The sequence below is a fragment of the Panthera onca genome, chromosome B4 (genome assembly GCF_046562875.1).
Source record: "Panthera onca isolate mPanOnc1 chromosome B4, mPanOnc1 haplotype 2, whole genome shotgun sequence".
Lineage (NCBI taxonomy): Eukaryota > Metazoa > Chordata > Mammalia > Carnivora > Felidae > Panthera > Panthera onca.
Window position 1 is genome coordinate 136,187,263 of NC_138345.1, and position 23,629 is coordinate 136,210,891.

Consider the following 23,629-nt stretch of genomic DNA (forward strand, 5'->3'; position numbering starts at 1 on the left):
GCCCCCGCCCTGCCTCCCTGCCTCCCGAGCCCAGACCCAGGAGCGCCCCCCTCCCCCCCTCCCCCTCCCCCCTCCCCTCCCCTCCCCTCCCCTCCCCTAGCGCTCTGGCGGCCCCTCATTTGCATGGCCCGAGGGGGCGGGGCTGACGGGCTGACGTCACGCAGGGACTGCTCGAGCCGCGGCGTGGAGGCCGCCCCGGGAGCGCGCGCGGGCGCCGGCGGTGCAGGGCGGGCCGCGGTCCCGGAGCGGGACGGCCGTCCGCGGCGCGCGCGGACCCGAGAGCCCCCGCGCCGGGCCCCCGGAGCGCCGCCGCTATGTACGACCCCAGGCGCGACTGGAGCCTGTCCTTCTCGGGCTGCGGCTTCCTGGGCATCTACCACATCGGGGTGACAAGCTGCCTGAGCGAGCGCGCCCCGCACCTCCTCCGCGACGCGCGCATGTTTTTCGGCTCCTCGGCCGGGGCGCTGCACTGCGTCACTTTCCTCTCTGGGATGCCCCTAGGTATGTCCCGGGCCACCGCCGCGGCTCCGCGCGGGACGGGTCGCGGGGCGCCCGGTGGAGCTGACATTGGACGCGGACACCGCGGAGTGCATCCCCGGGGCCCCTGCCCGGACAGAGGCTTCCTCCGAAGTGTCCTCTCGCCCGGCGCCGGCGGGTGGCTCATTCGCCAGCCCCGCCCTGGCGCCCGGGCTTGCGGGAAGCCCTTCGCCCCGGGACTGAGAGTGGGCTCCTCTGGAGCGACGCGGAGGAGGGAGTAGGACCGGGGATGCGGCGTCGAGGGTGGAGCTGGCCCCTAGGGTCCCCATCAGCTCACAAAGCTTTGGGCGATTTGCCCTGGGTCCGGAGCAGGGCGGGCCTGCCCCCGGGAGCAGGGCGTTGGCCTCCGACCCGGGGTGGGAGCCTTCTTCGCTCTGGCGACTACAGGGATTGGAGACATCCCCCCTCCGCCCCACCTCCTGGGGGCTGGATGGCCTTTCAGGGGGAGGACAACCCTCCAGAGTTTTCCTGGGCAGGTTTGCTGATCTGAGGTTAAAGGGACAAGGCGGGGTGGGGCGCATGTTTTGTGTGTGTGTGTGTGTGTGTGTGTGTGTGTGTGTGTGTGTATTGGGGGAGTGCTAGATATCGTTCCTAGGGGCTGGGGTAGATCCCTGGACATCCCCCATGCCTTCCTTCCACCCACCTCCACCCTGCTCAGTGCCGCTGGAAATGAGGTGCTGTGCATTTGAATCTTGTGCTAATGAAACATCTGTGTATGTGGGTAGTTGTGGGAGGGACAGATGTGGAGCTTGTGCCCAGCTGGGCCAAACTAGGGTGTGGCCTGGGGTTCTGAGCCAGGGGACAGGACCTGGGACTGGTGGCAGCTAGAGCTGTTGGCACCCAGAGATCCCCAGACCGGAAGACCGCGCACCTCACTGGCCCCTGCTCAACTTCCTTAGCAGTTTATTCTTTGCCTTTCCCGGGAATGGGGACTGTTAGACTCCACCAGCAGGGAATGACTTTGATCCCGGTGGCCGGGAATCCCCTGCAATTAGATAGGATCAGTGAGCAGGCCTTGGGCTGACTGGGAGGTGGGGATTAGGAGAGAGGCCCCAGCTGGCTTCTCCACTGACAGGGAGGGGAGCAAAGGGCAGGAATTGTGGCCTCAGGGAGGATTCGTGTGGCCACATGGCCAGTCTGCACACTCTGGGCTTCGGGGGGTGATAAAAGACGGCCTTTGTGTGTCAAGGTGGCCTGTGCTGACTCTAGTATAGAGAGGGTTCCTAACTGGCAGAGGACAGGTGCAGTCCTGGTCTGTGCCCTGTAGAACAGGGAGAGGCTTGGGGACCACCAGATCCTTGGAAAGTGGGGTCTGGAGGTTTGGGCAGGAGCCCTGCTTTAACCTCCTGTCTCACTTGGGGACCACTGAGGAAAGTTTCCTAGGGCTGCAACTTGGAAAGAGTTCCCGTGAGTGCTTCTAAGCCAGGTGCTCGGCAGGAGAGGCAGGCAGAATGTGCCAGCTGTGTGCAACTTTGCCCCTTCCACCTGGGCTCCGTGGGGCCACGCATGTCGGGAGAATTGAGTTGAGGTCAGAGGTGGGCCAAGACGGGCTGGCTTATGTCTGTCCTTCCGCATCTCAGGATTTATGACCCAGGGGTCGGGGTGGGGACTCGTCCTGCAATGCCAGCACCGTGCAAATCGGCCAGAGCGGTCCAGGCCACTGAGTGAGGTTGGACGGAGCACGAATGTGGCCCATGCCCACTGGACAGCGGTAATCCTGGTGTCAGAGCCTGAAGATTAAATCTAGTCCTTTACGAGGAGCCTTCTCTGGGTTGAGTGCCTTACAGATGGTAGTGTATCTAATCCCCTCTGTCCCCAAAGTGAAAACGTGCGCAATCTGAGACAGAGAGAGGCAGTGAAGCGACTTTCTGAGGTCGCTCGGCTAGTAGGAGCTGGAGGCAGGCTTCGCACTGGGGCCCCAGCCTGCACTCATTCTCTGCTTCCTGCAGTGTTAGGTAGGTCCTTTGTGCTGACGCTCCCTTCCTGAGGAGTTCCCGCTTCGGGCTTTGGGGGCGTGTAGGTGAGAGGGAGCTCCCCTGGGCCTCTGGGGGCCTGTTCCCGTGGCGGGAACCTGGGCCCGCAGTGTCCAATAGAAAGACAGTGCAGCTGCGTGTGCTGTTTCACGTTTTCCCAGCCGCCGAGCTGAAAAAAAGCGAAAGATACAATTGAAATTAAAATGTCATTCATCCCAATACAGCCAGCCTATCATTTTCATTTTTGCAGCTAACCGATATAAAAACATTATTAATGACATCTTTTATTAGATTTTTTTTTTTTTTTGTATGAAGCCTTTGAATTCCAGTGCGTCGTTTATACATCTCGGATTGGACTGAGCCGCGTCGGAAGGGCTCCATAGCCGCATGTGGCTACCGTATTCGTGCAGGACTGGAAAACGGTTGGCAGCTTCCTTGCCGCCTGGTTTCTGGTCACTGCCATCTCCACGGGGCACCATCCCTTGTATGTTTGTGTCTTGCCGCCCCCCAGACAAGATCGTGCATGTGCTCATGGGCCTCGTCTATGCTGCCAGGAGACGGAACATTGGCATCTTCCATCCGTCCTTCCGTGTGACTAGCTACATTCGAGAACATCTCCACAGACACCTGCCAGCCAACGTCCACACGCTCGTCTCTGGCAGAATGTGCGTCTCACTCACCAGAGTGTCTGATGGGGAAAGTGTGCTGGTGTCTGATTTTCAGTCCAAAGACGAAGTTGTGGATGTAAGCAGTTTGCTTACCCGGGGGATTGTCCAGTAAGATTGGCTGCAACCCAGGGAGGGCTGTCATAGGCCACTGGCCTCGTTTCTTAAGACACAGGGGAACTGGATTAGGGGGGATGCTGGTTGGCTTCCTGCCCCCATGGTGATGTTAACTGGGTGTGCCTCTGGTGGTCTGGTCCTAGCATAGGTGAACCTTGGATGCCCGCAGTCAGTTTCAGTTTCAAATACTACCTGCCCCCCTTCAAGACTTGGCTCGTGACCACGTCTTCCAAGGATCCCTATCCCCACGATGTGTGTTCCTCGATGAGCACATGTGGAGTAAGGTCCCACGAGGGTGGGATTACTCGCCTCTGGCCTAAGGGTCTAGCTCGGAGATGATCACTTACTGTATCAAAATCCTGTTTATTTATTTATTTTTCTTTTCTTTATTTAACATTTTTTTTTAATGTTTATTTATGTTTTGAGAGAGACAGAGACAGAACGCGAGTGGGTTAGAGGCAGAGAGAGAGGGAGACACAGAATCCAAAGCAGGCTCCAGGCTCTGAGTTGTCAGCACAAAGCCCGACGCGGGGCTTGAACTCACGAACCGTGAGATCGTGACCTGAGCCGGAGTCGGTCGCTCAACCGACTGAGCCACCCAGGCGCCCCTATTTATTTTTCTCTTAAATGTTTATTTATTTTTGAGAGAGAGAGACAGAGACAAAGCGTGAGCAGGGGAGGGGCAGAGAGAGAGGGAGACACAGAACCCGAAGCAGGTTCCAGGCTCTGAGCCGTCAGCACAGAGCCCGACGTGGGGCTCGAACCCCTGAACTGTGAGATCATGACCTGAGCTGAAGTCGGATGCTTCACTGACTGAGCCACCCAGGCGCCCCTCAAAATCCCATTTAATTTGGCTGATGCCTTTTACGAGAGTTACTTGGACTACATTGCACTTAATGTGCCCCATAGGAGCCAGCAGCCTGGCACGTGTAACCAGCAGCATCTCAGCAGCCAGGATCAACCTCTGTTTAGCCTTGTTACCAGAAGCCTTGTCTAGATAGCCAACACTGGCCCGTGCTCGCAGGAGCCGGGTTCTCTCAGGGGGTCGGTCCTGCTTCCCGCCCCATGGCTCCATGCTATTCAGTGTGCTGGTTGGACCCCCAGCATCAGCAGCTCCTAGAAGCCTGTTCAGGTGGTAGGTTCTCGGGTGCCTCCAGCCTGCTACGTCAGAATCCTGGGGTAGGCCGTGGAGTGTGTGGGCGGCATGCTTTCCACGTGATTCTAAGGAAGGTCAGCGTTTGCAAAGCCCCTGTCTGGTGTCTTCCCTGTCAGTCAGCGACGCTGGGTCCCGTCTGCGAGGGCCCCGTACGGCTCTCTCCCGTGGGGAAAGGGACAGGAAGTTGATACCCACAGTGTTTTAGGAGCTCATCCTTAGGCCTGAAACACAAGCGTGAGGGTTCGTTTGTTACCCATTCAGCTCGTTCATGAAAGCACCCCATCTCCAAAGAGCATTCTAGGCTTGCTTCTCTGTCCATTTGAAGAAGGCTCATGCTGGCCCAGGGGAATCGAAGACAGGCTGTTCTGGCCTGTAATTTCACTTCCTTTTGTCTCCTCAGGCCTTGGTTTGTTCCTCCTTCATCCCTTTCTACTGTGGCCTAATGCCTCCTTCCTTCAGAGGCGTGGTGAGTCTGCTTTGGTTTTGTTTTTTTTTTTGTTTTTAATTTTTTTTAACGTTTATTTGTTTTTGAGAGGGAGACAGAGCATGAGCAGGGGAGGGGCAGAGAGAGGGGGAGACACAGATTCCAAAGGAGCTCCAGGCTCTGAGCTGTCAGCACAGAGCCCGACGCGGGGCTCAAACCCACGAACTGTGAGATCATGACCTGAACTGAAGTCAGGCGCTTAAGCGACTGGGCCTCCCAGGCACCCCGAGTCTGCTTTTATTTATTTATTTATTTATTTATTTATTTATTTATTTATTTATTTATTAATGTTTATTTATTTTTGAGACAGAGACATGTTTATTTATTTATTTATTATTTATTATTTACTTATTATTTATTATTTAAATAATGTTTATTTATTTTTGAGACATGCTCCAGAGCATGAATGGGGGAGGGTCAGAGAGAGAGGGAGACACAGAATCCGAAGCAGGTTCCAGGCTCTGAGCTGTCAGCACAGAGCCCGACGCGGGGCTCGAACTCACGGACCGCGAGATCATGACCTGAGCCGAAGTCGGCCGCTTAAGCGACTGAGCCTCCCAGGCACCCCGAGTCTGCTTTTATTTATTTATTTATTTTTTAATGTTTATTTATTTTTGAGACAGATACATGTTTATTTATTTATTTATTATTTACTTATTATTTATTATTTAAATAATGTTTATTTATTTTTGAGACATGCTCCAGAGCATGAATGGGGGAGGGTCAGAGAGAGAGGGAGACACAGAATCCGAAGCAGGTTCCAGGCTCTGAGCTGTCAGCACAGAGCCCGACGCGGGGCTCGAACTCACGGACCGTGAGATCATGACCTGAACTGAAGTCAGACGCTTAAGCGACTGAGCCTCCCAGGCGCCCCCCGAGTCTGCTTTTAAACTAACTGCACAGCTCCTGCCTACAGAGCACTTTCTCCAGGCAGCCTGGGACCCGTCCCCAAATGCAGAGTCTTTTGCTCTCTTGGCCTTTCAGACAGAGGTTCCCTAGCCATAGCCCCCTTCTAGGCTGCCCGGGGAAACAAAACCACCTTCATGTAGAATTAATTATCTGCCTACCCGGAAGGTAAGCTGATTCACTTAATCTTTGCCAGAGCACCAAGGATAGGTCCCCAGTGCCCCGGTTAAAGTATAAGATGCTTAAGGGTCTGTTACTTGCTTAAGGTAGTGCTTTATTCTTAGGGCTTGAGGGTTTCAGCCCACCGTGGGTCCGATTCTGCCCTTTGCGGCCCATGGCTTTGGGCAGAAGCTGCCAACAGGGCTTTGGATTTGGTTCCATTCCACAAGTATGTGTTTTGGTCCATTGCTGAGCCCTACTTGGGATGGGGAAACACAGGCCGAGCTGTCTGTTCTGCAGGCTCTGGACTAGATCCTGGGCCCCTGGCAGCTGCCTTCTGGGCCACGTCGTGTGTGTGTGTGTGTGTGTGTGTGTGTGTGTGTGTGTGTGTATATGTTAGTTTTTTTTTAAACTATTTTTTTAATGTTTATTTATTTTTGAGAGAGGCAGAGCACAAGTGGGGGAGGGGCAGAGAGAGAGAGGGAGACACAGAATCCGAAACAGGCTCCAGGCTCCGAGCTGTCAGCACAGAGCCCGACGCGGGGCTCAAACTCACGGACCGTGAGATCGTGACCTGAGCCAAAGTCGGACGCTTAACCGACCGAGCCACCCAGGCGCCCCAATATGTTAGTTTTTTTAATGTGTATTTATTTTTGAGAGAGAGACAGAGTGCAAGTGGGGGAGGGGCAGAGAGAGAGGGAGACACAGAATCTGAAGCAGGCTCCAGGCCCCGAGCCGTCAGCACAGGGCCTGAGGCAGGGCTTGAACTCACAAACCGTGAGATCGTGACCTGAGCCGAAGTCTGCGCTCAACCGACTGAGCGCCACGGGTGCCCCTAAGGCGAGCATCTCTTCATGCCTAAGATGTGGCTGAGCATGGGCCGTTCTCTGTACTTGTTTAGGCCTCGGGAAGGATTGGCTGGGAAGTCTTCCGGCTGTGATATTTGAAGGCCTTCCCCTATGGGCACAGACAGCTGAGCTGTGATGGCCTTGGATTTGGGAATCATTCTAGACTTCACTTTGATGGGTGCAGACTTTGTCCAAATTGTACCAAAACCTGCCTGCGCCAGCCTAAAGTTGTGGGAGGATATGGATGTAGGGAAATTGATGCCCACAGTAGCTGATCCCAGATGCCACTAGGCCGTGGGTACAAAGAATGTTTTTCTGGCTGCCTTGATCCCAGGTTCACGGCCATTTAGGTCTCCAAGGCTCCTCAAGGTGCTTGTCCTGATTTTCCAAGCAGCAAGAGGGGTCTGGAATCTAACCCATGACCTCTGTCACTTTCATGGCAGGGTCTACATCATACTCTGTCTCCAGTGCACACAGAGCTCCTGCCCAAACAGATCCCTTTCATGCAAATTATATGGGCACACCCAGAGGTGGCCTCCTGGGCTTCAGACTTGGCCAGCACAATGTGGGCTGGGCTCCAGCCTCTGTCCGCCTCGTTGCCAGGCACTTTTTGTGCGGTGCACAAACTACACAACAGGATACAGCAATCCTGAGTGCCAGCCTAGAGCCTGGTCTGGCATAGAAATGTTCGATGAGGATTTGTTGACAGAAAGTTTCCAGAACCTTGTCTTCTCACCATACCAGCCTGAGGCTCTGAGAGGCCTCTCCCCATAATCTGAAATACACATAAAACACCAGCCCGGAGTTTCTGACGCTATGTCCTTTTCTCTTCCCCATAAAAGCGATACGTGGATGGAGGAATAACTAACAACATCCCCTTCTTTGATTCCAAAACGACCATCACCGTGTCCCCCTTCTTTGGGGAGTATGATATCTGCCCTAAAGTCAAGTCCACAAACTTTCTTCACGTGGAATTAACCAAGCTCAGTTTGCGCCTCTGCCCAGAGAATGTCTACCTTCTAATACGAGCGTTACTTCCTCCAGATCTCAAGGTGAGTTGGGGGCTGTGTGTTTTGGGGGTGCAGCTCTTCTCTGCTTCCCCATTTGCCAGGATAGCTAACAATGGCTCTTTCCACAAACGGAATCAGATCCCTCCCCTCCCTCCCCTCCCCTCCCAGCCCCCCCTCCCCCCAGTGAAAAGGAACTCAGGGAAGAGTGTCCGTCCTGGGAGCTCAGTGCTGCCCCACTCTGACCCCTGGAATCACCTGGGAAGATTTAAACAGCCCTGTAGCTCAGATCCCACCTCCAAGGGGCTCTGATTCTTACTTGCAAGTGTGGTCAAGAACCACACCACATTTGGTGGTTTAATGTTTCTCGATTGTTGTAGGAGGTTTCTTCTCCCTGATATTAAAACAAACAAACAAACAAACGAAAAACGAACACAGAAAACCAAAACGTAAAACGTATAAACCCTGGACACGAAAGGTTCTCTGGGGAGAAGGAAGGCTGTGTGTAGGCTGTTGTGTGGACAGTGTGCGCTCCAGGCGAAAAGGGGAGGCTGTACGTTGGTTTGCGTGTGTGGTTTGTATTCAGAGGAGTAGAGACGGCTGCCGTTAACTGTCCCAGTGACAGCTGGAACGCGCCCCGGTATTTGTTAGGGTGGAGGCTGGTCTTGGGACGGAGGGGGCCCGGAGAAACCAGCCCCCGTCATGCCGGGCCACCGGCAAAGGCTCCACGGAGGGGATGTCCTCTGAGCCCAGCCTTGCATGAAAGTGGAACCTTTGCTTTTTCAGAGCACAGAGCCCTTTGTCCAGCGTCTCTGGGGCTGTGCTGGGCCATTGAGCAGCTCGGAGTGGGGAGGGTTCTTCTGTTTGTCTCGGGAGCCTTCGGAACGGCCCCCTCCGCTGCAGTGACCTTACTTGATGTGTTGCCAGGTGCTTGGAGAGATGTGCCTCCGCGGGTATTTAGACGCCACCAGATTCTTGGAAGAGAACGGTACGTATGGGCGAGGTGGGGGGCAGACGTGTCCTTCTTAACAAGCTTTTCGTTAGCAGTCAGCAGCTGGAGGTTGAAGTTAGGTAGAAACTCAGGGCTGAGCGTCTTCACCTCGCAACTTGCTTACCCCGCATGTTAGCGCTCTGAGAGAGGAAATCTCTGTCCCATTTTACAAACGGGGAGATGGATGTGAGCCAGGGGCCACACTGCACTCACTGAGCGGCAGGGCTGGGGCGGGGACACTGGGTGTCCCAGTTCCGGGGCTCTCTCCTTCCTTAGTGCCACCTGTCTGAACAGCAAAAGCCGTTCTGTTCGTTTTTCTTTTCTGCTTGAACTATTTTGAACGTTTTGGTAAACAAGAGAGGAAGTTAAGCAAGGTTTCCGGCCCTGAGCCCCAAGTTGTCTCCAGCCAGGTGTGGGTCACACCCTCAAGGTCAGCTGACGTCCTTTGTGGGACGGGTTCCTGCCTTTGGGTCATCTGGCTGGTCTGGGCTGTGGGAGTTGGGCTCTCGCAATATTAGATGTATTTGGAGCTATTTTTCTTGAATACTAAACGTTGGTTCCTGGGGCGCCTGGGTGGCTCGGTCAGTTGAGCGTCCGACTTCGGCTCAGGCCGTGATCTCACAGTTGGCGAGTTTGAGCCCAGCGTCAGGCTCACCACTGGCAGTGCAGAGGCCGCCTTCGGGTCCTCAGTTCCTCTGTCTCCCTCTCTCTCTGCCTTTGCCCCGCTTGCGCCCTCTTTAAAAAAATAAAAATAATAGAAGTACGTACGTTTTCTGTATGGCTTCTCGGAATTAGTCTTTGGCCAAGACCAAGGAGAAGTCATGGTTAAAAGGACATACACGTATCTGTCCACTCAGAAAGCGTTGACTGTATACCTTCTAGGTGCCAAGCTATTGGCTCTGTGCCGGGATGCCACAGTGAATAGGCAGATGTGGCCCCTGCCCTCCTAGAGTTTAGTCTGGTGGTCAGGCGGGCAGATAAGTAAACGGAAGGATGACGTGTGCCGAGTGCCCTGATAGGAAGATACAGGATGCCGTAGGATCACGCAGGAGGGATCTGCATGGCCTGGGGGAAGGCATGGCTTCAGGAGGATGTCAATCATGTTGCAACTCGGGGATGGATGGGAGCGTCCTACGCACGGGGGACACGAACAGGAGGCTTGCAGACCACAGAGAGCATGGTTGGTTGGAGGATGGGAAGAAGGCGCACGTAGCTGGAGTGGCAAGGGGTGGGGGACGCTGAGAGGTGGGCAGAGAGGGGGGAGGGGCAGGGCTGGGCCTGGCTGACTCTTGACGCCTGCAGCCGTGGGGAGCCACTGAGGGCTGCTGAAGCAGGAGTGAGGGAGGTCAGCAGAGGGCTTTGGCTGCAGGTGGAGAGGGCAAGATGCTGGTCTCTGGGGGACTGGCGAGGCCCGAGAGGACAGGGCTCAAAGATGACCGGTTAGAGATTCAGGAAGGGGAAGAATCTGGAACGAAGTCCCGGGTTCTGGCTTTAGCAGCCTGGGCAGGGGATGCTCTGTCCCCCGGTTCAGGGCTCTCAGGAAGGGGAGGGAACGTGTTCTTTGGGAAGGGTGGCCTGCTCCTGGCGGGCCGGGTGGGTGTGCAGTGCCCCAGGGACATTTTTGGCCACTTGTGCTGGAGGCAGTTGATGTCAGGGCCCCAAAGTGCCGGAGAGCCGTCTGGGCTGGGGACGGAAGTTGGAGGGAACCTGGGAATCGGAGCAGCAGACCCCTTAGGGTCGCACTCAGGTGATTCGGTGACTTTCCTAACTCGGTGACTTTGGACAAACCACCTCCCTCCCAGGGCCTCTGTTTCTCCATCTGTAGCAAAGGGAGTTTGGATTAAGAATGCCCAGGTTGGAGTCTTGGTAATTCCAAAGCCTGGCATTTGCAGCTTCTGTGCTGGGTTTGAGTCTAAAGATCTAAGTGGGGCCCTCAGCCAGGCTGGCCCGGGTAGGGGTTGTCCTCTGGGAACAGATTATTATGAAGTTCCTAACTCAGGGCCCACAACCCAGGCTTAGCCGGTGGTTCAGTTGTTACCCGTTAATTAGAATTCCCGTTTTACCTTCATGCCCCCTCGTGTGGCTGTGGAGCCCACACAGCTAGTGGGTGATCAAGCCAGAGCCAGCCAAACTCACATCTCTCTGGCTTCAAAGCCCCACCCTCCTTTCTCCCTGGCAGGGAACGCCTGCCCTCGTTCTCCCTGGCAGGGAACGCCTGCCTCGCCTCGTACTTGGCTGGCAACAGGCCTACGGCCCGTGGCTTTGCCCGCACGTCGTTCTGTGGGTGGGTGTGTGAGCAGTGACCCCGGCCGCCCAAGTTCACCCGGTGCCTGGTTTCCCGCACCCTTGGTAGGCATCTGCAGCGGGCCTCGGCAGGGCCTGAGTTTATCTCCAGAAGAGTGGGGCTTCCTCGTGCCCCCCTCGGAACACACGAGGCCGGGGTCTCCCCCGAGGGCGGCTGCCTGGGGGACAAAGATGGAGGGAGACGAGCTGCTGGACCACCTGCGTGTCAGCATCCTGCCCTGGGACGAGAGCATCCTGGAGACCCTGCCGCCCAGGCTCACCACAGGTACCGGCAGCTCGGGTGGCGGGATGGCAGGCGGTGTCGTTTCCCGTGACAGCGACCCAACGGGCTTCTTTTCTGTGTGTTGTGGAGGAAGGTGACCCGGCCCTGCAGGAGATGGAGAGGGTGGGGTGTGGGGGCCCCGCTCCTGGTGCAGGCCCATCACCCCCCTCGGGCACCTTGCTCAGTCTCTCTTCCCGTGGGGTCATGGCCAGAGGGAAGCTGACTCCAGCTGTTTTGAGTACCAGGCACACTGGATTTCCGGGGGCCACGGGGGTGGGTCTGTTGTTTCAGAACCGCTCTTTGCCTGCCCACCCGTCTCAAAGCCTTCTTTTTTGAGGATCCCCCGCCCCGGTGTTTCCCTGCCTCCCCACAATGTTGAATCTCCGTTGGGTGGTGATATTTTGTTTTTAAGGTTTTGTAATGTTTTTATTTATTTTTGAGACAGAGACAGAGCATGAGGGGGGGAAGGGCAGGGAGAGAGGGAGACACAGAACCCAAAGCAGGCTCCAGGCTCCGAGCTGTCAGCACAGACCCCGACGCGGGGCTCGAGCTCATAGACTGTGAGATCATGACCTGAGCTGAAGTCGGACGCCCAACCGACTGAGCCACCCAGGCGCCCCAAGTGGTGATTTATTTTTATCACATCATCAACTATTAGGTGGACAGGAGTGCACAAGCCAGCTTCAGATCAGGCACTTGGGGAAATTCAAAGACAGAGGGGACATCATCCCTTGCCCCAAGGCACCAACACCCCTACTGTGATAACCATGCAAGCCAGCAGCTGCCTGGGTTAATGTGATCTGAGGTGTCGTGAGGTCATTACAAAAGGGTGACAGCAGGTGGCTTAGTAGGTTAAGTGTCTGACTCTTGCTTTTAGCTCAGGTTATTATCTTGTGGTTTCAGGAGTTCTGGGATCTGTGCCGGCAGCACGGAGCCTGCTTGGGATTCTCTCTCTCTCCGTCTCTCTCCCCCTCCCCCACCCGTACTGTTTCTGTGTCTCTCAAAATAAATAAACAAATTCAAACAAACAAAAACAAAAGGAGGGGAGGGGTAGCAGGCCAGAGGGTTCCAGGCAGAAGGAAGCAGAGCGCGGCTGTAGGTCCAAAGAAAAGTTCATAAAGTCGATGGGGTATTTGGGAACTTTGTGTATCCCACCAAAACTAGCTATTGTTAAAAATGTTTTTAATGCTTATTTATTTTCGAGAGAGAGAGAGAGAGAGAGCGAGAGACAGACAGACAAAGTATGAGCAGGGGAGGGGCAGAGAGAGGGGGAGACACAGAATCCGAAGCAGGCTCCGGGGTCTGAGCTGCCAGCACAGAGCCCGACGTGGGGCTCGAACTCATGAGCCGTGAGATCATGACCTGAACCGAAGTCGGACGCTCAACCGACTGAGCCACCCAGGCGCCCCTGAAAATGGTTCTCGTTTAAAAGAGAGTTGTTCGTTGGGAACCCTTTGTCCTGTGGGCTATCGAAGGGCTCTTCTGGGCTCACCTCGTTGGATCTCATTTGTGAATGCGTCTGATTCTTTGTACGCCAGGATTTGTGTATTTCACAGAAATTCCAAGCACTACCTGGACAGGTGGTTTGGTGTTCACGCTGGTGGGAGGCACGCCTCCAAATTGTGTTTTTCAGCTCTGAGTGAAGCGATTAAAAGCCAGCAGAGATACATGAGCAAGATTTGCAACTCCTTGCCAGTTAAGATCTTGTCCTTTGCGATGCTGCCTTGTACGTTGCCCGTGGAATCTGCCATTGCTCTGGTCCAGAGGTGAGCATTTTTGTGTGGCTTCGTGCCTTCCTCCCTGGTTGGGCGCAGATGGCGAGAATCCACGTGCGCGTCTTCACCCGTGGCCTGGCTCCTGGTAGAGCGGGATGGAGCTCCCTGTCTGTGAGGAGCACCCCGAAAGGTGCCTCGCTTTTCTCGATGAAGAGCCCCCCTCTTTTCTCGATGCTTTTCTCGTTTGCTCCCTCTTGTAGGTCTGCGCTTTTCATTTGGGGATTTTATTCATGGTGTGTCGGGAGGGCATGAGGCAGACTCTTGAATTCAGGGTATTTGTTTCACGTCTGCTTTCTTCAGATTCCCGTTGGCGTTTACGGTCTTTTTAAGGGGGTTGGTCGGCATGGCCTTCCGTCCACCTTTTAGAGGCCAGACCACCCTTCAGAATCCAGCTCAGTCCTCTTGTCCTTGGTGAACCTGTCCAGATCCCTTCCCCGCTCTACTGAATTAGCCGTCTGCTCCCCGACGCCTCTGCCCTGGGGTGGGGTCTGATCAGGTGTTTACAAAGCCCACCGCACGGGTCCTTTTGGTGACCTGGGCGTCAGGGGTCGGGGGAGTCTGCTGGGCTCGAACACAACCCTGGGCTACCTTGGCCACGAGGTTCTCTGCATAAGCTACAGCGGGCACCTTGCCCCAAGGGGGAAGCCTGGCAAACCAGGACCTTTTTCTTTTATTTCCATGTGTACCCCTTGAGCTTTCTGGAGCCCAGAAAGCAAGCCCAGAGTGACCTAACTTTGCTCTAGGGCTTTTACATCGGTTTGTCTTTGGTTGACCGTCCCTAATCCACCTTCTGGGATTGATCAGATTAGAATTAGAGGAGTGCCTCTGGCGGTTTACCTGGACAAAGGGCATGGTGTAAGATACCCGCCTTCGGTTTTTGTTTTGTGTTTGTTTGGGCTCGTTTTCATGCTGATACGTGTGTGTGTTTTGTGTCTGTGTCTTGGTTTTATCCCTGCAGACTGGTGACGTGGCTTCCAGATATTCCTGAGGACATCCGGTGGCTACAGTGGATCACCGCGCACGCGTGTTCTCAAGTGGTGACGCATCTCTTCCCCACGCGCCAGGTAGATGATTTGGTTGTGGGTGTGTGGGTCTGGCAGGCACCCCTTTCATCTGGAAGCGGGGGTGTGTGTGCCTAGTCACGTAGATTCTCGTCGGACCTCCGACTTGCCGGTCAGAAGGAGGAGGCCCGGGGATGGCACGCGGTGCAGGCTGGTGGGTGAGCTGGTCTGTGTGAGGAAACTGATGGGCTCTGTTGTGCCCGTGGGCGTCCAGTGGGAAGTGTCCAGGTGGCTGGGAGGGCCACAGGCTTAGAATCCCAGGATGGTGACATCACCCCAGCACGGAAGCGTGGGGGACGCCGTGGCTTTGGACACCACCACCCAGAGGCACCCAGAGCGTGCACGGTGGGGCGCTCAGCTTTGGCTGGTGGTGTCCCTCCATCCTTGCCGAGACTGAGGACCTGAGTTAGCGTCCTTCATGTGTTTGGGACCCCAGGTACCGGCAAGCAGCCAGCGGCCTTCCCCGGGGAACATGAGGGCGTTTCTAGCCTCCTGGCTCCCTAGCGGACCTGCACACCTGTGGACGTCCAGTAGGGGCCAAGCCGCTCAGCAGCGCCACCCTCCTGTCCGGCCTGGCCTTTTGGGGCTGGGATTGGGCAAGACCCCTACTTCCCTACCCTCCGAGGGCAGATGAGTTTCTGAGTCATTTGAGGAGACAAGTTTAGGACGTCCTCTCATAGATGCTAGGCCTTTCTGATCTTTGCATGGGTACTTGCACGCTGGTGTCTAATGCTCCAGTGTCTGTGACGCGTGGGGTCCTGCCTCTGTGCCGAATTTACAGATTGTTGAAACCAAAAGCGATGTACTGTGTTTACGAAAAGCCAGGCTCAGGCTAAGCTGCTTTAGGGTGTGTGTGTGGTGGTCGGGAGCATAAGGAAGTCTGATACGTAAGTTCTTGTGTCTGTTAGCTCATCTGGCTGGGAAATGGCAACGGGAAGCCCGGTGGGGAGGGGCATTGCCAGCTCCGTCTTGTAGCCCTCCCAGTGCAGGGTTCCTCACACAGCCGGTGTCGTGACAGGTGGTGGGAGACTTGTGGCTGGGGGCTGGGCTGCCCGTTGTGCAGTCTTGGGGGCTGCAAGGAAGAGAAACGTGATCCCATCTCCCATAGAGGAGGTGGTCAGTGGGGGGGGGGGGGGGGGCGTGGGGGGGCAGCCTTCTCCAGGGAGGGCGCTGCTGGTCATGGCCATTAAAAGGCGGTAACTGACTCACGTTTTGGAACACTTTTTTGCCCTAGCCTAAATATGTGATGAGAGTTTTGCATAAAATATACAGGAATCTTATTATCTGTTGCATTATAGGTTATGTGAATCAGTGAGGTGTTAGCAAGCCTTAGGAAAAATCCGGTGCACAGACGGGCATCCCCGGCCCCCAGGCAGGAGCCCAGCACAACAGAAGGGGCTTGTGGTCCGCGCCCCTTTTTCCTCAATGGCCCCTTCCCGCTTCTGTACTCCCAGAGCCTCGACAGAGACAAAGAGACAGGGACCTACCTTCTCCCCAGGTGTGGTTTGTCAGCAAGGACAGAGTAATGTGACTCAAGGTGAAACGTGTTTTCATTTATGCATTCGAGTGGAACAGAAAAGACACTGATCGGCTCAAAATCCTCAGCATCGGCTCACAAAGCTGCAGCCGTCACCTACGCTGTGTAAGCACGTTGCAGCTGAAGAACCAGCAGGTTCAGACAGAGCACTTCCTTGCAAACACATCCCCTTGAAAAGAGAATGTGGTTCTAGGAACAGCCTCTGGGTGAGCCTTGAGCTGCCATGAGACTGGGACCTCCCAGGCAGGCTCCTTGTGAACATTCGGGGCCACCGCCCAGCGCCCAGAACCCCGCTTTGCGGCTCCTTGCTGGGTCCTTGTGTCTCCAGGACGTGGGCACCGAGGCTCCTGTTCTGAGAGCGCTTTGCCCCCTAAGTGAGGCAAGGGCTGGTGAGCGCTAGGTTCTCCCCGCCTCTTGAGCCCCAGAGCAAGGCACTGTCCCCCTTGCTGAGCTGGCCTGGGGTAGGAGAGGCCGGGTCCACACCCACCTGGGCAATTTGGAGCATACCCTCACACCTTGCCCTGAGCCCCCGATTCTCAAGTTTCCCGATCACCGCAACTGTTAACAGCTGGTAGAATGACATGCAACTTATTTTCTTACTACTTTCTGAAATGGTTCAACCTCCTGAAAATGAACACGTGTTTTATCATTTTTAGAAACTGTGTGCTAAGACAAAGAAGGATAATATTCTTTTAGAAATGGCCAAGGCTCCACTCACCACCTGTGCCTTAAATGCCACCCCACTCGCACCCCCCACAGGCCCTCACCTCTCCGGCACTGCTGAGGGTTCTTCTCAGCGCGGAAACACATTCTGAAGTTCCTACCACCTTAGCAAACGAACCCCTTGCTCCTTATATGGTACATTTGTGCTCTGGAATTTTCCACCGTCAGGAATCATCACTGTGTAGTCTACTGAATGCCAGGGAGCCACAGTCTTTATTTGGGGAACAGATAATGAAACTTGGTGCAGAGCATGAACCTAGTCTTGGTTTAACCATGACAACAGCAACAACAACAAAAGGTGTGCATGTGGGTCTATGGAGAAAAGACTGAAAGCACATTCACCAGAAGCACTGATGGTAGTGATCATTACGCTGTTATCTGTAATCGTAGTTTATTTGCTGCACTTCTGTTTTGCAAATTTCTATGGTAAATACTTATCACTTCCACTGGAAAAGATCTCCTAATAAATGTGACGTTGAAACGTTTTCCGTCGTGTCTGCGTCCTTTCCCAGAAGCCCTGCTTTCGTTTTTCTTCCCTTGAGCCCCTTCAAATGCCCCCCCTCCCCCAGGTTTATGGCCCCGCCAGCCAGGTGGTCTCCACATGGACCCTATCCTAGACACTGGCCCAGACCCTCCCCTAGAGTCCCTCTCCTTCTGGGACCCCAGACTGTCCTGAGTGCTGGGCTGGTCCCCAAGGTTCAGCCTCACCTGCTGTACTGAGAGTTCACAGCTGCATCTGGGGGCCTCACCTTGAGGAACCCCCCCAGTCTCTGAGCCCACCTGGCCACCTCCACTGGCCATTCCTCGGCTACTCACCTGTATAACCCTCCAGTGCACAGCTGCCCTGTGCCTGTCAGATTCCAAGTCACCTGAGCTGGGCACCAGAGACTCCTTGAACCCCTTCTCCCCCGCCCTCTCCAGCTGGTCCCAATCTTGCCGGACTATGGAACCCAGCCTCTTGTCCTGAGCCTACTCACTGGAGCCCATGCCCGGCGGGTGCCGTGTGGGGCCACACGCTCCCGCGAAGCGCCAAGGCTCACCTCCCCTGACCTCGGGAGTAGCCTGGATCCAGGTCGGAGCCTGCTCCCCTCTGGCTGCCTGCCCGGATCCTAACAGTCGTGTTCCAAGCTAAGAAGTGAGTGACCTCTATGGGCATCTGTGGGGAGACCCAGTGTCCCTTCCTCATGACCTCTGAGACTTGAGGTTTCATTTTATTAAGGGAGCCAGTGTAGTCACCAAACTGCATTTCGACTACTCACGGGGCCAGATCTATCCTTCGTGAACCAAGTTTCTCAAAAGCTGGTGTCCTTGCGGGTATCACTAAGGGATGTGATCAGTTAGGTTAGTCTGGGTCAGGTGGCCTTTAACAAAGATTCCCCCAGAAGGTTGACTTCTTATACTGCATACCCATCAGACTTGGCTGGCCTAGCCCGAAACTGTCCCCCCATCTGGAGGGTCACTGATGGCAGCGACAGTGGGAAAGGAATATGGTGCTCAAACGTTGTCATCCAGAAGTGAGAACTATCCCTTTGGCCTTCAACCTGTTGACCAAAGCAAGTCACATGGATAGGGGCAGGGAAATGCTATTCTACCTTTTGCCTGATGAACACTGTCACCGAGGGCCGAAGAGCCTCAAAAACCAGAACCCAAAGTCTCTATGACCCAATCAGTTCAGGAAACACCGGCTTCAAGAAAGTGAGATAGAGGTACTTACTGCAGGACTTCTCAGAGCCTTCAATATGTTAATGTGCATTCTGACTGTCAGACACAGTGTTTGAGGATAAAGCTGTCTGTGTTCCTGATGTGGCTTCTGTCACTCTGTCACCAGTGCCTTGTACACAATAGGCTCTTGAATATTTGGCTCAGGACTCATTGCCGTCTACAGGTCAACCTCATGGATTACCTTTGAGAAGACAATAATGGAGGAGAAAATGCAGGAAGATGTAGTCTATCCAGTGTCTGCAGTGAGCCAGGCCCCACGCTTTAGCTCATCAAGGCCTCACTATACCGCCATGCCTTAGGAACTGCTATCATCCCCATTTTCCAGATGAGGAAACAGGAACTGGCAGAAGGAATTCTGAGCAAGTGTCCAGCTTGTGTGGCTTGTGCTTAAAGTCTGCTCCTAGATCCACCAATGGCCTCTTGAGTCCGAGCTGGGCTTCAGGAGATACCAATAGACTCACTTTGGCGGTCAGGGACAGGTTTCCTGAACCCCAGGAGCGGGGTGGGTGGGTGGAGGGGGAGTGTAGATGGGTAGGTCAACCTGCAAGGGGTGCTGGGAGGTTAGGACTTGGCCCTGGCAGCGCTGGCTTGGGTTTCTTCCTAGGCAAGAAGGGGAATGTGGTCTCCAGGGCCCCTGGGGACTTGGGGTGCTATTTAAATGGAAGAGGGTGTCAGGAACTCTGGGAGGGGGCGGGGGGGGGGAGAAGAAAAGGAGTTGAAATGATACTGTTATCAGAAGGGAGAGGACACATAATATGGTCCCTCTTCCCTCTTCCCCCATCCCATCACTCAGCTGTTTCTTCCCGCTTTCATCACTACACGTGGCTACTATTTAGGACATGGTTTTGACGGAGGGGAGGAGGCTGCTTCCTCCACCGAGGGGCGAGGTGAAGCCCCGTGGCCATCCGGTTCTCCGCCGCTGGCCCGTGCCGGGGGGACGGGGGGTGTCCCCGCTAGCACTTATGGGCTCGGTTGAATGGACGATGGTCGTGCACCCACGGCCCACCCAGAGCCTTGTGCTGTGCCGGGCGTTGTCACGCTCCCTGATTCCTATCCCGAGACGTGGTATGACCCTCCCCTTCCCTTTACCAAAGGGGTACAGCCCTCGGGGGCTTCCGCGACTGTTAGGACCCGGGCGGCCGGCCGGAGGGGGGCAGGCGCCGACCCGGATCTGTGCTACCCCCGAGGCCAAGGGAGGCGAGCCTCGGCGGTTCGCGGGAGCGTGGGGCCCGCACAGCATCCGCCGGGCCGGGGCGCCAGGAGGACTAAGGGAGGACCCTGGCTGAAGCCCCGGCGCACCCACCGGCGGGTTTGCTCTTTCCCGGGGGCGACTCCAGACTCCCGCTGCCTGGGATCCTCACTCCGACCCGCGCCCCACGCGCCAGCAGCTACGCGGGCGTCTTTGGAGGCTCCGCGCTTGCGCAGTCTCCAGGCCGCGGGACTTCCCGGGGTCCGTGCGAACATCCGGGTCATGGGCTCCTAAGGGCCAATGAGCGGAAAGACCGTGAGCCGGGGGGCGGGTTATCATGGCTGCCCCCAGTGCTCCCCGTCCGAGGGCTTGTAGGCGTCATACTGACTGACGGCTCAGCCACCGCGGGCCCGCCCTCTGCCCTCGCCAGCCGTGCCGCGTTCGGGTCCGGGTAGCTCTGCGAGGCGGCGGCCGGAAAGGGAGCCATGGGGACAGTGCACGCCCGGGTAAGAGGCCCAGCGACCCGCGGGCCGCGTGACCTCTGGGCAGGCGCCGCGGGGAGACGCTCTCGCCGCGGCGCCCGGGGTTCCTCCCAGTTGCGGGGGCGCCGGGGGCGGCGCGGCCTGCAGGCCGGGTGGAAGGAGGCCGCAAAGACCTCCGAGCAGGAGACCGGGCCCCAGAGGAGGGACGTGACTTGCCCAAGGTCGCTCAGCGAGGCAGTGGCCCCGAAGGGACTAGCGAGCTTTCCGTGGTGACCTGGAGCAGAGCAATAAGTCTTTCTCTGCACGACCTGACTTCTCTACCTTCAGCCGAGCCGCGTTACCGGTCGGCTTCCGCAGGCTCCCGCTCAGCCCCTGCCGGGGGCGCGGTGGACCCTAGAGCAAGTATCCTTTGAAGACCTCCGGCCCTGACCCGTCTAGAAGCCTGCCTTTCTCCTGCTTAAGGGTGCAGAGACAGAACCTCTCCATGCTTTAGTTACCCCTTTTAAAGTGGAGGCGGGAACAGTACTTTCCAGTGTGTTGCGAGAATTAAGACACGATAGGTGAAGGTCCTTGGGTCCTTGGTGCGTCCTGCCTGCTGGCCAAACTGCTCTCCTTGGTCCTAATCTTAACTGAGGGCCAGAGAATGAGTACTTGGCCCAGGTCACACTTGTTAGAGCCTCAGAATGTTCCAAAAGTCAGACCTCCCAGCCTTCAACGGTACTTTTATCCTACGACACGGATTGTTTCACTTGTCCTGCTCAGAAGTTTCCCGTAGTTGGCCGTGAGCTTCCCCAAGTATTTCGCACAGGCCCCCTCGGCTTGGCCCTGGGAGTTGGACTTCACTCGGCCTCACAGATCACGCGTTCAAATGAAACACCGTGGCTGTGCTGACACACTCCTTGCCCTGTACCTGCTGTTCGGCAGCTCCTGGCTCACCCACCCCCACACTCATTCCCCCCTCCCCCGGCCCCGGGACACAGTCCCATCTTCTAGAGCTCAGTTCAGGCCACTTGCTACATACACCTCCTCCTTATCTGGCCTCATTTGGACGCGCTGCCTTCCTTGATCTTGTTCCTGTGCCGCCCGTTTGAGCGCTGTTTGGATTTTTGCCTTACCCTTTTCCAGTCTAAGTTTCCAGATGTTTCAACAGGAGCCGCATCTGACTTGGTTTGCATCCCTCTCCAGCAAAGCAAACGTTCCGCTCATTTATTACCCTAACATTTACCGGCGGTCTGCTAGGTGCCTGGCATGGCTATAGGCGCTGGCGATTCAGAAAACAACGACAAAAATCTCTGCTTTCATTGAGCTCCTTTGACGCTAACGTTGCTGCTCCTTTGATTCATGTGTTGGCAAGAAATGTTCTTTGATTTGAACGGCACATGCCACCGGCCAGTGTTATTTGAACGTTTCGGTCAGGATTCGCAGCGAGAAGGCATTTTATGTTTGGCGGGTGGTGTTTACTATAAATATCAGTCTTGTTTTCTTATTTTTCTTATTTTTTAATATTTATTTTTTAGAGCACGTGCGCCGTCCGCTTGGGGGAGGGGCAGAGAGAGAGAGAGAGAGAGAGAGAACAAATGGGGGAGGGGCAGAGAGAGGGAGAGAGACAATTCCAGGTAAGTTCTGCTCTGTCAGTGCAGAACCTGATACGGGGCTCGTACTCACAAACCATGAGGTCATGACCTGGGCCAGAGTCGGACACTCAACTGACTGGGCCACCCAGGTGCCTCCAAAGTTTGACATTCTTTTTTTTTTTTTTTTTTTTTTTTAACGTTTATTTATTTTTGAGACAGAGAGAGACAGAGCATGAACAAGGGAGGGTCAGAGAGAGAGGGAGACACAGAATCAGAAGCAGGCTCCAGGCTCTGAGCCATCAGCCCAGAGCCCGACGCGGGGCTCGAACTCACGGACCGCGAGATTGTGACCCGGGCCGAAGTCGGACGTCTAACCGACTTAGCCACCCAGGCGCCCCCAAAGTTTGACATTCTGATTAAAGGGTATAAATGGGAGTGGCAGATCTTTGGTAGGCCATATTTCATGCTTTGAAATTTCAGGAACTGTAATGGAATTTTTTTTTTTTTTTTTTTTTTTTTTTGCGTAATGGACTATGCACCTTGTGCGTATTTGCTAAGCATTCAGATCGAATAGAGTGACTCCGTGCATATGTTCCTAACCATAGTATATACTCTGCACAGTTTGCACAAATTTAATATACTTTTTTGCACTGTGTAAACTTAAATACAGGAAGCATATTTGTGAAATGGCGCAGGTAAAAAGTTACTTTTTCAATTAGTTAACATTTTGAGAAATACAGTGATGATTCAGTTTTTTGAAATATTGCACAACAGGGGCACCTGGGTGGCTCAGTCGGTCAAACGTCTGACTTCAGCTCGGGTCACGATCTCCCGTCTCGTGAGTTCAAGCCCCGCGTGCTGTGCTGACAGCTCAGAGCCTGGAGCCTGCTTGGGATCCTGTGTCTCCCTCTCTCTCTGCCCCTCCTCCTATCCCTCTCTCTCTCTCTCTCTCCTCCCCTCCCTCAAGAATAAACATTAAAAAAAGTATCGCACAACAAAAACGAAAAGATGACGATATGAAATAAATGATCTATTCTTTGTCCAGCGTGGTCTTCCCTTTTCACTCACGTAAATATCCCGCTTCAGCCGCTGTGAGGCAAGGGCTCAGTCTGTCTTGCTCACTGCTACATCCCCGGCTGTTAGCCCAGTGCTCAGCAGGCAGTAACACAGACTTCCAGAACCTAGAGGTGTCCCACTACGGGAAGGGCAGGTTCTGCCCCAAGAAGCCTGGCTCACATACATGACACTTAAGGCAGATCGTTTTAGGGAGAAAGTTCTTCTCCAAGGTGCGTGCAGACGTGCGCGTAAGGGTCAGGGGAGTGGTGGGGGTTGAACTTGGAGGAGCAGGTGTGGGCCTTCTGGTGGCGGTCGCTCGCACGCCCTGCTAAGGAATCTCGTTGGATTCTCTGTCTGCAGGCACTCTTGAGGGCCATCACAGTCTTTTAGAGCAGGAGTGGAAAAGAGGACATGCCAGGTCGTTACCTTTCCAGAGAACCGGTGACGTGCTGGAGGAAGGACGTACCGACGAGAGTCTGTCTTGTGCCTGGGAAAAGGGGATGGTGTCCCAGAGTCTCCGTTGCGGCACACGCTGGCAGAGTCCAACGCTTCTGTGCGCTTTGAAAGCACCTGTTTGTAGGGAATTGGTGGAGCAAGGAGCAGCCAGATACTGGTTAGGACAGTGTTCCTCCAAATCTGCAAATTTGTGCATTTTCCCGGTGCCACGCTGGCCCTGAATCCATACCCAGGAGGGCCTGGGAGTCCCCGTAGTTAGGCAGGTCCCCATATTAAACATGTAATACCGTGTGTGTGTTCTCAAACATTCTATTGGATTATCATGGCCCCCTGGAAGTCCTATACCAGGCACAGCCTGTGCAGTTCTTACTTCGAAGTTGCTTTAATGCTTTTGAGACGATGTCAGTTCAGATTGCAGCAAGTGACTGCTTTCTGGCACATTTTACGAACATACGCAGCTCCTTTTAATGTGTGAATGAGACTTTCAGGGCGCAGCAAAATATGTTTTAGCAACTTGGTTTGCCAGCGTACTTATCCTATCCCAGGCTGTATCCAATCTGGATGAAAAAAATTAGGGTAATTTCTATAACACCAAAACAATTTGTTTTATCTTTGATAAATGTGGCATCTTATTTTGAACTACTT

At 54.9% G+C, this 23,629-nt stretch overlaps 2 protein-coding genes and 1 long non-coding RNA gene across 4 annotated transcripts in view; 2 read left to right on the top strand and 1 right to left on the bottom strand.

Annotated features, from left to right (window-relative positions):
• The first annotated feature begins 115 nt into the window (after positions 1-115).
• On the top strand, positions 116-16,990 carry PNPLA3 (patatin like domain 3, 1-acylglycerol-3-phosphate O-acyltransferase). The gene is made up of 9 exons (XM_081796278.1): positions 116-501; positions 3,022-3,254; positions 4,849-4,914; positions 7,688-7,897; positions 8,780-8,840; positions 11,197-11,412; positions 13,043-13,175; positions 14,143-14,247; positions 14,674-16,990. The coding sequence occupies exons 1-9, from the start codon at positions 315-317 to the stop codon at positions 14,747-14,749; spliced, it is 1,287 nt and encodes a 428-aa protein (XP_081652404.1). The 5' UTR covers positions 116-314; the 3' UTR covers positions 14,750-16,990.
• LOC132693604 (uncharacterized) lies at positions 2,275-19,691 on the bottom strand. The gene is made up of 3 exons (XR_009616892.3): positions 19,531-19,691; positions 18,220-18,408; positions 2,275-2,679 (listed from the first exon to the last, which is right to left on the bottom strand). It is a non-coding gene; the product is annotated as an uncharacterized LOC132693604 (long non-coding RNA).
• An 80-nt stretch (positions 19,692-19,771) lies between these two features.
• The window catches only part of SAMM50 (SAMM50 sorting and assembly machinery component), a 32,739-nt gene continuing 28,881 nt past the window's right edge, over positions 19,772-23,629 (top strand). The window contains exon 1 of one of the 2 annotated variants that reach the window (XM_078449357.1): positions 19,772-19,922. In XM_078449357.1, the coding sequence (XP_078305483.1) occupies positions 19,902-19,922 (21 nt within the window). In that variant the 5' untranslated portion in view covers positions 19,772-19,901. The remainder of the gene's footprint in view (positions 19,923-23,629) is intronic. The other variant, XM_078449356.1, reaches the window with a different exon arrangement.